The sequence below is a fragment of the Mauremys reevesii genome, linkage group 18, assembly GCF_016161935.1.
Source record: "Mauremys reevesii isolate NIE-2019 linkage group 18, ASM1616193v1, whole genome shotgun sequence".
NCBI classification, from domain to species: Eukaryota; Metazoa; Chordata; order Testudines; family Geoemydidae; genus Mauremys; species Mauremys reevesii.
In genome coordinates, this window is record NC_052640.1 from 16821445 (window position 1) to 16836035 (window position 14591).

General features: G+C 55.3%; 1 protein-coding gene across 2 annotated transcripts in view; it reads right to left on the minus strand.

Annotated features, from left to right (window-relative positions):
* SEPTIN5 (septin 5) overlaps window positions 1-14591 on the minus strand; it is a 61358-nt gene that overhangs the window by 8145 nt on the left and 38622 nt on the right. For both annotated transcript variants that reach the window (XM_039505587.1, XM_039505586.1), the window contains 7 exons: window positions 7968-8064; window positions 7015-7101; window positions 5750-5873; window positions 5148-5282; window positions 3988-4105; window positions 2851-2952; window positions 1521-1617 (listed from right to left, as the gene is read on the minus strand). In XM_039505587.1, coding sequence (XP_039361521.1) covers window positions 1521-1617; window positions 2851-2952; window positions 3988-4105; window positions 5148-5282; window positions 5750-5873; window positions 7015-7101; window positions 7968-8064 — 760 coding nt within the window. The remainder of the gene's footprint in view (window positions 1-1520; window positions 1618-2850; window positions 2953-3987; window positions 4106-5147; window positions 5283-5749; window positions 5874-7014; window positions 7102-7967; window positions 8065-14591) is intronic.

Genomic DNA, 14591 nt, shown 5'->3' on the forward strand with positions numbered 1-14591 from the left:
CCTGCGCAGTTAAAAGGGCCAGTCCCAGGGGAGGTCTGGTCCCCAATCCGACCTGCCTCCTTCATTTTTTAGCTTGCAAAGTCGAGGGCAGCCAGGCCACGTCACACCAGGGACTTTGCAAGCCGCAATGCATCCACCCCGTCCGAGGGCGCTGAGCCGTCAGTGCATTCCTGAGCAGCCCTAGCACAACAAACTAGTGCTTGTGCAACCCAAGAACCACAAGCCCCCTGCAGCGACAAGCCAGAGGAGAGTCAAATCAGTAGCCAGCCCATTTCTGGGCCTAGGGGATTTTCTAATCAGGGAGAACAGAAAGTTACAGGCAAAGTGAGGCAGCCCAGTCCTGTAGAGAAATGTTCACTCCAGAGCACCTTTCTCCATTGGAATGTATTGCTCCTGGTAGGACTCTCTGAGCACCACTGACTCCCTCGGCCGGAGCAAATGAGGCTTGAGGGTTGGGAGCTGCCTTTGCAGAATGCTGGCATCTCTCTCATTTAAAACAGCTGTTTCCTCCCATCTAAACAACAAACCCACCCCCATTGTGGGTGTATTGCGGCTACGCAGCAGCTCACAGGCCACTGCCACCAACATCGGCCGGGCCCAAAGCAGACCAGTGGGGAGATAACATGAGAGGCATTCTGCTATCTAATGTCTCCCCGTACGGTGGGATCTGCCCCTCCGCTCTCCTCCCAGCGGTGCTGGGTTTGTGGGCCTCACCGCAGACATTGCCATGGCGGTGGCAGCAAAGCCTTGTATTGCTGACTGGGGCACAGGATGAAGGGTATAAACCTTCGCTCCGATAGGAGCAATGTCTACTCCGGAGCGACCAGGCAATGCCCCGCCTTCCCATGCAGAGAGCGGCTGTTTCCTAGCCTTAAACACCGAGTCTGCTCCCTTCAGAAACAACCAGAAGAGAGAGAGACGCGCACGCTCTTCTCTGCCCCTGGTATTCATAGAATCATAGAATTCAAGATCAGAAGGGACCATTATGATCATTATTTCTAAGGCAACCGTCGCGATATCAGAGGACACATCTGCCGTCGGCCCAGCCCTGCAAGCTGCTCCCAGCGCTCAGTTAAACACGCTTGCTCGTCCCCATGAAGGAGCGTGCAGGGGAGCCGTCTGAGGGGGTGACTTCGAGTGGATGCATCGTTTGGGTACCGGAGCAGTGGAGCCCTGGCACAGAGTGCAGGCCAGCCACCCAAGCAATTACCCTTGCACAGCCCCTGCTGCTGCAGCTTCCCTGCTACCAGGACCTGAGCTGGCTAAATTAAAGCTGGCTCCGGTATGTGTACATGAGCTGCAGTCACACCCAGTGAATACAGCATAGACGCGCCCTCGGTGTGCTGCCAACACGCACTTACCACTAGGGGGCTCCAAAGCCACAGGACTTTGCTGAAGCTCCCAGCAGCCCCAGCGCAGCACTGAACTCGACTCTGCACCGGCTGGAATTCTGCCCCAGGGCTGCCAGCCCTCACCCCCTCCACCGGCTTCCCTGCCAGGCGCCCAGGGACACGGCTTACCTTCCACGATGCCCCACGGGTACAGCCGCCCACGCACTCTCTGGCCTTTGGCCTCCACCACCGTGTTGCTGCCGATGACGGCGAAGGGAGCGCTCTCCTGAAACGAGAGCCGCCGAGGAAATCAGGACGCCTGGGCAGGGCTGGCGGGAGTCATGCATGACCCAGATGGGAGCCCCGAGGGCTCGGGTTATGACGCCCACCCGGGGCGATTGCGTTCTCTGGCCTGGGGGGCGGGGGTGCAGGTGGGAAGGGCGTGCAGGGACTCCAGGCGCTGAACACGGAGCTTGTCCAGGGTTGGGCACACGCTGCCCCTTTCCAGAGCGGCTGTAAGCGGGACGCCAGCTCACGTTGCCCCTAACTGCCCCTAACCAGGCCGGCTGCCCAGCACATGCCACACTCAGGGACTCTCTGCTAGCCCAGCCCCGAGCCAGCTCAGGAAGATGAAGGGGCCTGGCCCTCCCCGGTGGGCCGAGGGCCATTGTCTGCCCCCCGCCGGTTGTGCGCAGTCGCATCATTTCACCCTGCACACCCTGCCCTGAGGTACATTCCCGACAGAATCGCTGCTCCATGGCGACGAGTGTCACTCAGAAACCGACGCTCAACACTGGGACATGCCAAGTGGGATGCGAGAAGCTGCCAGTGGTATTGCTGGATCACACGTGCAGATTGGCTGACACCGGGGTATCCTTCCCGGTGGGATGGGGGAAGGGTACCTGGCCTCACAGGAAACACCAGCCTTGGGGACTCTGTGCACCCAATTATTTTTCAGACACCCTGGGTTTGCCTGGCAGGTCAGGTACCCCAAACGCTCTCCCTCCCTCGGCACAGGCAGCTCTTGACCTGGTCACATGCATCAGGAAGCCAGGAGGCGAGGGAATAACCCCTCTAACCCCTCCCCGCCCCCCCCAAAGTTAGAGAGAGGAGCCCTCGATCCCCACATCTGGTTAGTATTTGTGGCTAGGCAACAACGAGGGGAGTCAAGACAAACAGGGCCTGACTGAAGTCCACGGAGTTACACCAGGAACGAACCTGGCCCATTACAGTGCTGTCTTAAAGCCGTGTGACATGGGACTGCACCCAGGTCCCTGTGCTCCACGCTGAAGCCACTTCTAACTTTGTGACACCAGCAGGAAGAGAACTGAGATCTCCCGCTCCAAAAGCACAGGCCTCTAGCACCTGAGATAAAGAAGAATCTCCGCTGACTGTTCGCAGTATGGGGCCTCTAACACACATGGTATAGCTCTGTTTTCACCCACTAGAGGGCAGGGGTGCACACCAGCCAGCTGATGAGACTACGGAACTGGAAGAAGAGGTCCAGGGCCTTCCTCACCTTCAGCTCCCGGTCTTGCTGTTTGAATTCCTCATCTTCATCAGAGTCGCAGTCTGGGAACTGGTAAACTTTAATCCCAAACTTGTCGATCTCTTCCCGGATCTGCTCCCCCGCAGGGCAAGGGCAAAATGAAAGACAGCACCGAAGAGCCGGTCAGCACGACCAGGGAGTGCACCCAGTTGCCCTCGCTGCAGCCTCTCTGCTCTGGTTGCTGGCGAGGGAGGGGCCTCCCCGGGCTGGGAACACCAGTGGGGAAAGCACACAGCATTGTGGACTCTTCTCCGAACCCTGCAGAGCACTCTCCGGGGAGCAGACCCTCTCCTGAGATTGCCATGCTCCCAGGAAGGCCAAGGCAAGGAGGAGAAGTGATGAAAACAGGGAAGCCAACAAGGCCCCGTCAGGACTGGCTCCTGACTGGGGCATCTGGAGATGGGCAGGGAGGGGGGTTTGGACCCATTTCCCCTATCACCAGCGGCTGCTGGGGGATTGGATAGATGACCCACCTAAACCTCTCTGCTAGTTTGTCGTTGTCTGTGTTGAATTCAAGGGCAGGGATGCCCCTGCCCAGTGACACACGGAAAGGAACAAAGGAGAGGAACTGTCTTCTAAACAAGACCAGCTTAGCCCCAGGGGACCTGGCACATCTGTGTGCGGGAGGGGGAATAAGGGGGGCACTGAAGCAGGTTACACCCACTGGCAGGGGCTCCCCTCCTGGCTCGCTGGGCCCCACGCTGGAGACACTAGAGGCCACAGAGCGTCACGCCGAGGCGAGCGGTGTCTCTGCAGCAGAAGCAGAGCTCTCTGGTGGGCAGGGCACCAGGCAGGGTGGGGGACCCCAGCCACAGGTGGGGAAGGAGCTGGATGGGTCCCCACAGGGGTTATTTTGCATGGGCCCCATGAAACATAGGGAGCAATGGGACAGGGCCGTGGGTCAGGCCATTCTGCACCGTCCCTGACACAAAGGGGAGTGCAGGGTCTGCTTGCTCCTGGCTGACTGTCCCCACTGATCACCTCTCCAGCAGGAGGGGCTCTGCCAGCCTCCTTCGAGCAGGGCTCAGGCAGAACCCGGGACCCAGGGACCTGTGCGGACCCCTGAGCCCTGCCAACATGTCATGGCTGGACGGCAGCATCTCTCACCCTCTCCTTTAGCTTCCGGATCTCACTGGGGATCAGGCAGTCGGCCTTGGCGATCAGGGGCACGATGTTCACCTTCTCGTGCAGAGCCTTCATGAACTCGACGTCCACCGGCCTCAGCCTGCAGCAGGGAGGGGAAGTGGCAGGGGTTACCTCACCCTCCTCGGGAGGGGACACTCCCCTTCACCCACCGGGCCAGACGCCCTCTTAGCAGTGAGTGGGGGGCCTAGAGAAACTCAGCCTTGGGGCCTGGGGCAAGGACGCTGCCACCGTTACAGGCCACAGGGAGAGTTCTCAGCGGGTGCAGTTAGGGCATGGGGGGTGGCTTGAATGTACCCCTTTCCAGCCTGGCTGCTGTAACAGCTCAGCCTATCGAATCAGAAAGACACCAGACGGGTATATACTGGCAGGGTATAAACCCTGCCTGGGCCCCCATCCTACCTTGCACAGCATGAAGCTATCAGATCCGGCTCCCTTGGGTATCCCCACTGGGCAAGGTCCCTGGGGCTGCCTTAGTGTACGCCAGGGAACAGGCTGGCACTAGGACTGGGAAGTGTAAAGGCAACTTAAAGTTCTCTCTGCCCCCACCCTGTCCTGCACTGGGCACAGCTCCACCAGACTGAAGATCCGGGGCTGCACGTTGGTTTTCGCCTTCTGCTCCCCCAGGAGAGCAGCAGAGAGAAATGGGCTTTGGGCCTGCAGGGGATCAGTGCCTAGAGAACAGGCCTCGCTCTCAGCGCCGTGGAGCTGAGATCATGTGACCAGAGTGTGTCACGTCAATGAGTAAACTCCCAAGAGAGGGGTGGCAGAGGGCTAGAGCAGATATCCCTGTTAGCGCTTCTAGCCCCAAATCCCACAGACTCATTACCTGCAATCCCCAACACTGCCACAAGAGGGCGACATTTGGGCACAGCCTCCTCCCACCAGCATAAGAGGATGAATGGTGTAACAATGACCCAGCACCTTCTGGGCAATGCTGCTATGTAGGTGCTACAAGCCCCCATAGTGAAGGGGGGAGGAAAGCAAAAGAGGCAGGGTTTAGGGATTTGCCCACACCACTCCTGCTAACATGAGCAGGAGTCCGTGTGCAAGATCCTTGCAAGCACCATGCTGAGACGTTGTCCCCGGCAGGAGACTGGCTCCCAGCGAGCGCAGCGCCTCACCCGTGTCCGAAGGGCGAGATGAAGTAGAGGCAGCAGTGCACTCGGTTGTCCTGGATGTTCTTCCGGTTCAGGCCGCTCTCGTCGCGGAAATACTGTTCAAACTGCTGGTCGATGTAATCGGTGATAGGCTTCCAGCTGGGGGAGCATTGCAAACACACACCACACCCTGCCTTTAACAGGAGACAGCCTCGGAGACATACAGCACAGGAGGCACCAGCTCCCTGTCCCCTGCCCCAGCCCAAGTCCCTGTCCTGAGCAGTGCTAAGGGCTGAATTTGTCCGTCTCTCTGTAACGCGAGAGCAGCATCCCCTTTCCCACCTTAGACCCCCTCTGCTCCCATCGCCCAGCAAGGAAGGAAATGGCAGTTACAGAGCCTTAGGGTCAGGAGCGGCGCAAGTTCCCTAAAAGTGTGGGGGAGCCATCGGTGCCCTAACCATGGCCCCGCCCCTTTCCCCAGGCCTCACCCCCACCCCGCCTCTTCCCCCCCACTCGCTCCTCTCCGTCCCCTCCCCCCCAGTTGCTTGCCCTCACAGCCAGTAAAAAGTGATGGGGCCATGGACCCCGGCCCGTCTGTCCCAGCGCCCCTGCCCAGCCCCCCTCACCACTCAGTGTTGTTAACAGCATCTCCAAAGCCCGGGGTGTCGACTATCGTCAGCTTCAGCTTGACGCCCTTCTCCTCGATGTCCACGGTGTGTTTCAGGATCTCCACCGTTTGGCTGATTCGCTCTTCAAACAGAAATAAATGAACTGAAACCAGCGGTTAGCGCTGGGGCACCCCCTCCTCAGGCCGTGTCTGCACATGGACCGGTTCTCAGCATCAGGCCCACTCCCACAATACTACCCTGCACTGTCACAGGCAGAACTGCTAGGGGCAGGGGAGTGTTTCACTGAGAAGTGTCCTTTTTTGGGCAAAAATGTGAGAAAATCAAAATATCTGATTCTGAAATGGGAAATGCAGTGCCTCATGGGAGTTGTAGTTTGAGTGATTCGTGCTTTCAGTCACCTCTAAAGGCCTGGTGCCCGGCTTGGGCAACATTTCCCATCATGCATCATGGGCTTGGTATGGGGAGTTGGTGCATCTTGGGTAATCAGGTGCAGCCAGGGAGCCTGGCTCATAAAAGAAAACAGGCACATAAGGCACCTGAACCAAAACTCCCATGAGCCACCATGGCACCATTTCAGAATTGAAATATTTTGGTTTTCAGCTGTTCACTTTTCCAGTGAATTTTCCTGCTCAAAGCAGACACTTTTGAGGGGAAAATTTCATTTAATCCAAAATCCAATTTTTCATCCAAAACCAGTGTTAATGGGAAATTTTCACCCGGCTCTAAGCACAGAGCCTTTGTGCACATTTGCCTGGACTGCTGTGCTGGCTTCGCTGAAGTCCACATGTCTACAAACAAGCCAGAAAGGGGATACTTTAGGAGGAACCCCCATATTGCACTAAACCAGCTGATCTAAATGGCCAGCCTCTGACACAAATCCTGTAGGAAGGAGATCCTTGGGAATGAAAGAAGCAGGCCCCCTTACGTGCCAGGGACTAAGGCTGCATCCCTGCTTCTGCCCAACTGTCCAGGAAGGAGAAACCAAGCTAAAGATCTAAACAAACAGGCCACTCAGCATCTTTTCTTTGGAGAGAAAACTCTAGTGCTTGGAAATCCCAGGCCCGAACTTTTCTTGCTCTAATATTAGAGGCTGTATGGACTAGAGGCTGGATGGTTCGCGGGGGAGAAAGGAGCAGCTCAGCAGCAGTGACGAATGTGGAGCAGTTTGTGCTGTGGCTAACGTGAGGACTCAAGGTGCTGTATTTTAAAAGAGTCCCCGTGGAAACAACTGGCCTCACACATCTCCCTTGTGCTGCACTTACCCTCCGCGTTGAGAAGCTTCCTGTCTTTGTAAAGATCTGTCAGGAACAGGCTATTCACCAAGGTGGATTTCCCCAGGCCCGACTCTCCTAATGGACACGGTCAAAGAAAAGCAACACAACCCAGCACCTGGATTACGAAGAAATCCCGGAGCCACGGCAAGCGAGAGACGAGCCCTTCAGGGGCCACACACTGGTGGGCACATCCCCAGTGAGATCCCTCTGACTCTGTATAGATGGGAGAGCCCAGCTCCTCCCTGTTCTCTACCTAGGCTCCTAGCCAGCCCTGTTTCTGCCACCTACAGTCAGGCCTTCGGCTGGTGGAGGGACAGGTACACGCAGCTCAGGGCAGCGAAAGGAGGAGCTGGAAGAGCCCTTCCTGGCAGACTGGGGTGCGGGAGGGCTGGGGAGTCAAAGAACGTTTGGCTGGGAGACTAGAAAGCAGAACCTGGGAAGGATCCAGCCGATGCTGGAGTCTCTGGGGAGAGGGCTGGTGGGCACAGGCCTCCTCCCCACAGCCCCAGGACCTGATCCGGCAATAACCAGAGAGCACCTGGCTGTGCTCCTGGGTTTCTGTAGTGGGTGTTTGGGGATCGGTTCTGATTAAACAGAGGGTGAAAGGAGACATTTGGGTTCCACTGAAATTGTTAGCAATGCTCCCACGGACGTCAGTGCCACTCGGGCTTCACCCAGCGGCTTGGCAGGCCTGCCAAGAGAACGGCTTCAGTACCTCCAGGCCAGGGCACCGGCTTGGGGCCTGACCCACCTCCCTATTCTCACTCAGCAGTTCCCCACCCCACCAGCAGAGCCGTCATTTCAGTGGGTGCTTGCGCTGGGAGAGCGCCGGCTCCTTGGGACACGAAGGATGTTCTCCCAACGCTAGGCCCAGCAGCACTGAGCCTTATCCAGGCAGCCAGGCTCCCGGGGAACCCACTGGGGTGGCAGCGAAGTCTCACCGGCTACCATCAGGGTGAAGTCGAAGCCCTTCTTCACGGATTTCCGGTGCACCTGGTTAGGCAGGGTGGCGAATCCCACATACTGTTTCTCGTGGTCCTGAGGAAGGAGGCAGACAGGGACAGCTCATGGAGGGGCTGTGTGCACAGGGATCTGCTATTCCCACTCTGACCCTGAACACTAAGTGGAGGAGGGAATCAATGGGGAGATCATTCCCCCCTCCCCTCCTGTAAAGCAGCCGGGACAGGGAGGGGGAGGTGCATGGTCCAGCTTCACAGACGGCCCAACCGGCCAGGTGCCTGCAGGTCTGCGTTGCCGAGGGGAAGTGCAGGGAGCTGTGCTGCATGCCCCACCAATGCTCACGGGCTGTTTGCCAGCCAGCTAGGCCATTCTCACACGTCCGTGGAAGGGCTGGGCTCTGGCAGGCTCCCATTAGCATGTGGGAGAACTCCAGGGAGACAGCCTCCCCCATCCCCAACGAGAAGAGCAGAGGCGGCCGTCCTGTCTTTCCATAAGCTTCCCAAGCCCTTCTCTTCCTGACCAGCACAACCACAGATGAACCTGCCAGCACGCAGCATAGATGCCAAGTGTGGGTTTTTCTCCGGATCCCCAGCAGCCCAGGCCGCAGGACTGATATTCCCTTGTCTCTCCGAAGAAAGGGGAAACTTACATTTTGCAATGGACAAGCCTGTGTAATTAACATGGCCACTGCTGGCAAGCAGCAAAGAGTCTTGTGGCACCTTATAGACTAACAGAAGTTTTGGAGCATGAGCTTTCGTGGGTGAATACCCACTTCGTCGGATGCAAGTAGTGGAAATTTCCAGGGGCAGGTATGCAAGCAAGAAGCAGGCTAGAGATAACGAGGTTAGTTCAATCAGGGAGGATGAGGCCCTCTTCTAGTAGCTGAGGTGTGAAAACCAAGAGAGGAGAAATTGGTTTTGTAGTTGGCAAGCCATTCACAGTCTTTGTGCTGGCAAGACTCTAGTGCTGTGTAACACCAAGGGCATGAGGAACTAGCCTTGGCTGGCTCTCTCAGGGTTTTATCTCTTGCATTCGGGCTGATTAGTGAGAAATTCAGAATATCTCAAGCTGCTTATTTCAAAAGAGAGTCGTTTCAGGAGCCCGCAGAGTGAAATGGAGAAGTCAAAGTAGCAGAGAACATCTCTGGTGTTGCTCTGGTACAGGCTCTTTCATCCAAGGGATAATAGAGCCCGTTGGGCCTCCCCGTTCCTTTCCAGCACTGGAGCGCAGCACAAACCCACGTTGCTCCTTTGTTTTCAAGCACAGACCTCTGCCATGCAGGAATACAAGCGTGCAGCACGCATCGGGCCTCTCTTATATGCAGGCACATCCCCCTTGTCAGAAGGGCACGCGCTGCACAATACCGCAGGCAGTTCATGCTAGCTGCATCTGCACACCAGAAGCCATTGGCAGTGCACAGCAAGAAGTTTGATTGGTCCTACAAAACCCAGAACCAATACTGCACATTTGCGAGCACCTTACCTATTCACCAGCTAGTTACACTGATACGGACATCTCTCTTTTACAGCATGTAACCTGTGCGATCACACTGCAAGCACAGGGCCCACCCTCCATGCACACAACACACACACCACACGAAAGTACACTGCTGTACGCTACATACACACACAGTGTGGGGCTCGTACTGCAGTCAGGCATACTTCATAAATGCATGCTGGAACAAATGGTACAAATGCTGCATGCATGAAGTAAACACGCACTACATGTAAAACATTACTGCATGCGACATGCTGCGAGCATGACACACATACAGACATATGCTGCATGCCTGGAACATTCAGGCTGCACAAACACGGTCCCATAAAGGGATAAAACCCAGGGCGGATTAAACTAAAGTTTGTGGGATCTCTTCAAGTGAGGCAAGCAGCTCGCCTTCAGCACAGGCGGATTCATTTCCAGGGCTATCACAGCACACATGGGCCGAGACGTAACTCAAGCTCTCCCATCCCCAGCCGAGCTGTTAATGCTGGCTTCAAGATGTGACAGTCGGCTTTCTGGGGTCTGGAGGAAGAGCCAATCTGGGTACCTGTCATGCCACAAATCCTAGCTCAGCAACAGCCCACGAATCCAGTATTCATAGCTCATTTATCTTGGGAGGAACTGTTGGCTGCACACCACAGTTGCTACACAGAGGAGTCATTCTCTTAGCCAAGTCTGCTCCACCATCATTCCCAGTTCCCTAAAGCCCAGCTGTAAAATCTGCCCCATGCACACCCTGGGCTCCACTGCTCGCTTCAACGCTGCATATTCCTTTCCCCCACAACCCTAGAGAGGGGGCAGACAAGTGAGCAAGAACCCTGGCAAACATGCTCCCATCTTACATGAAATCCCAGAGCGAAGTCAGCAGTGGGATTAGAACCGGCACCCCCAGTGTTCCTCCCAGGCAAGAGTTCAGCTGACTGAGCTAAAAGGTTTTGACGTCCCAAACCGCAGGCCCAGGAAGCAACAGCAGCAGCAGCCAAGGAGGAAACTCTCTTGATAGAAAGTGACAGAGGCTCCAGGTCTGTCACTGGGTTCCACTGACTGGGAAGGAGGGCGCGGATCTGAGGCTTGCTGGGCAATGTCAGGCTTCATTACTACAAGGGGAATTTTAACCACTCCATGCACCGAACTCCCCTGGATCTTGGCAGGAGAGCTGCCTGGGAAACGCACCTCAGCTACGCCCTGGGGTGCTTTGCAAAGGGCAGATGAGACGCGTGCTAAGAAGGGTAAGAAAAGGTCAGTGTCAGTTTGCAAGAGGGAATGGGAAGCCTTAGTAAAAGGGATCCCCTCTATTCGATGGGTGTTACGTGCCAGAGCAATTCTGCTTTCTGGCTGCTTGGCTTGCAATCAAAAATACAACCGTCAATACCACAGGAGGCCCCACGTGTTGTTCAGTGGTAAATCAATATTGACTTAAACATGCAGCACCCTTTGCTAGTCCCTTTTCACACAGACGCCTTGAGTTTGGTGCAGGAGGGAGCTGTGGGTCATTTTGAATGGTCTTTGGAAGCAGTTAATCACCAGCTCCTATCTTGGGGACCTTAGGAACTGGAACGGTGCAGTAATAACTCCTGTCCCATATAGTTTATTCTTAAAAAAAAACAAAAAAAAAAACACTGGATGAGGTAACTCCGCCTCTGACAATGGAGAGATTGGCCAAACCGAGCCCTGGCATCACTCCGCTAACATCAATGAAATCAAAACTGGGTGAGTTTGGTCCATTGCGTCTCTGGTAGCTACTCCGGCCAAGCTGGAGAGCTTAGACCTATTGTAACGCTGGTTACTTCCTTGTATCTACACCTCAGAGGAGACTGGCTGCTCCATTTCATATGGACAGATCCTATTGGGCCCAGGCTGCTGCCTTTAATCAATAGCTCACTCGCCTGACACAATGCCTTCCCTTCGGCGTTTTTCATTTCATCCCTAGTCCGGGGCCAGGCTGAGAGCGAGGGCAGGAGCTCCCCTCCCCTCGGCTGGTGCTGCTTGATGGATAAGGAGAGCTCCCAAGCTGATGTGGCGAGAGCTCCCATGCCACTTTCATTGTATTTTAACCCTGGTCTAGAATAGCTAATGCAAAAGCTATTGCTCCCCAGCGACTCCTCTGACCAATTCAGGGATAGCTGTGAGCTGAAGGGAATCCCAGCTGGCCCTCTTGCACCGGGAGGCTGGCTGAGTGTACACGCTCCAAAGGGTATGTGTGGGGAGGGGGGTGCAGAAGCAGTTTTCCCCAGAGGAAAAACGGGGGAGTGAGGGGGAAGATCCTTATTGCTCTAACGGGGCTTCCTCCCTTCCCTTGAGGAACACACCTGGGGTCTTTTAAATACTTTGATCTATTTAAGGTTTTCATATTAACGTAGCTCGCCTACCCCTCCCCCCCCCCGTGGTCCCAGACACGACGACGGGGAAGAGAAGTTCAGAGCGAACAAGGCCAGGTCAATGCGATCGATCACGGGACACGTATCACGGATCAGCGTCTGCCCAGAGAGACGTGTGCACGTTTCCCACCCACTTCAGTGGGGGCTGCGCATGCATGTCTGAGGGCAGAATATCTATCTCAGCTGCATACGGGCCCACCAGAGGCTGCGTTACAGGCACTGACTAACAGGTCAGATTCCTGCTGGCGTAACACACAGCCTCCTGTGGAGCAGTGGGCTCAACAGAGGGCAAATATGGCTTCTAAGTCAGCTACCTGAGCCCTACAGCCGCACGGCAGAGAGGGGATGATACACTCAATCAAGAAAGCCCACAAGGCCTAGAGGTGGCCAGTGCCCTGGGCATACGATAAATCCAACATGTTTATTAGGTTTGATGAGTTGTTTGTGCCTTTTTCATTCAAGCTGATGCTTATGGACGTATTCCTTAATACCCGACCCTGACGCTCTCGAGCAGCAGACACAGTGCTGGGGGAATGGTGCGCTCCAGGATGCCTGAGCACAGCTGGTGCAGGAGGGCAGGTGTCTTTCCCACCTGTGGATCGGGAGCAGAGGTAAAATCCCGCTGTCCAGCAGGCTGGGGGCTTGGACCTCGGGGATGGGTAACACTGCAAAAGCTCCCTCTCCCCCCGCAGAGTCCTAATATGGGGCTTGGCCAAGCCTCACCTAATACAGCCCATGATATCCAGATGTCTAAAGGAGCCCCACTGGCCCCAAGTAAAACAGCAGCAGCAGGCAGGAAGCCAGCCTTGCACAGAGACAGGTCAGCCACATCCTTCCAGGCAGAGCCCTGCTGCCTCCTTTGCGTGCGTGTCCTGTAGGGTCAGCCTCACACCTGCACGAAGGCCTCAGGATGTCACGCAACCCTGGAGGAGTGACCCTGGCACTTGGAGGAGAGGAACAGTCAACATGGATTCACCAAGGGCAACCTGATTGCTTTCTGTGATGAGACAACTGGCTCTGTGGATATGGGGAAAGCGATGGATGTGATATATCCTGACTTTAGCAAAGCTTTTGATATGGTGTCCCAGAGTATTCTTGCCAGCATGTTAAAAAGTATGGATTGGATGAATGGACTATAAGGTGGATAGAAAGCTGGCTAGATTATTGGGCTCAACAGGTAGTGATCAATGGCTCAATGTCTAGTTGGCAGCCGGTATCAAGTGGAGTGCCCAAGGGGTTGGTTTTGTTCAACATCTTCTTTAATGAGCTGGATGATGGGATGGATTGCACCCTCAGCAAGTTCGAGTATGACACTAAACTGGGAGGAGTGGTAGATATGCTGGAGGGTAGGGATAGGATCCAGAGTGACCTAGACAAATTGGAGGATTGGGCCAAAAGAAATCTGATGAGATTCAACAAGGACAAGTGCAGAGTCCTGCACTTAGGATGGAAGAATCCCATGTACGGCTACAGGCTGGGGACCGACAGGCTAAGCAGCAGTTCTGCAGAAAAGGACCTGGGGACTACAGTGGATGAGAAGCTGGATATGAGTCAGCAGTGTGCCCTTGTTGCCAGGAAGGCTAATGGCATACTGGGCTGCATTAGGAGCATTGCCAGCAGATTGAGGGAAGTGATTATTCCCCTCTATTTGGCACTGGTGAGGCCACATCTGGAGTATTGCATCCAGTTTTGGGCCCCCCACTAGAGAAAGAATGTGGACAAATTACAGAGAGTCCAGCGGAGGGCAACGAAAATGATCAGGGGGCTGGGGCACATGATTTATGAGAGGCTGAGGGGGGATTTGATAGCCTTCAACTATCTGAAGGGGGGTTCCAAAGAGGATGGAGCTAGGCTGTTCTCAGTGGTGGCAGATGACAGAACAAGGAGCAATGGTCTCGAGTTGCAGTGGGGGAGGTCTAGGTTGGATATTAGGAAACACTATTTCACTAGGAGGGCAGTGAAGCACTGGAATGGGTTCCCTAGGGAGGTGGCGGAATCTCCATCCTTAGAGGTTTTTAAGGCCCAGCTTGACAAAGCCCTGGCTGGGATGATTTAGTTGGGGATTGGTCCTGCTTTGAGCAGGGGGTTGGACTAGATACCTCCTGAGGTCTCTTCCAACCCTGAGATTCTATGATTCTGTGCCCCACAGGCAACAGCTGAAGCCAGCCAGAGTGAAAGCGGAGGCGTCACCGACCTTCGGGGCCCTGTTTATAAACCAAAGTGTTTACAGCAAAGCAAATGGGTCTAATCTCTAGTTCGGGACATGCTGCCCGTTCGCCGAAGGCCACGATGATACATTATATCTTGGGGAGATCCCAGCATACTCCCCAGTCAGCCCTAACGAGTGCTGATGGTGCACAAAGGGTACAGACGGTAACAGCAGCCTGCAGGCTGAGATCTATCCAGGTCACACCCTACCCCTCTGTTAGGAGCGCTGGCACTTGGGTGTCTGCTAAAGGGAAGAAAGCCCTTGTACTGCTGTGGCACTCGGCCAGGAGCCGTCTACCTACGTACGCTGGAATTTAAGGTGTGCGGCACAATGCACGTTGCCTCCAGAGGTGCTGCGGGAGCAGTTTGAAATGCGCACACACTGGCTTCTCCCCATCTCCTTTACAACCAACCCCCCCACCTACACTGATTTCATACAACGGGATCACTAACCCAGTGATTATCCTAGGGATCAACTTGACCCAGTGGGTTTAGTTAGACCTAGTGACTTGTTAATGA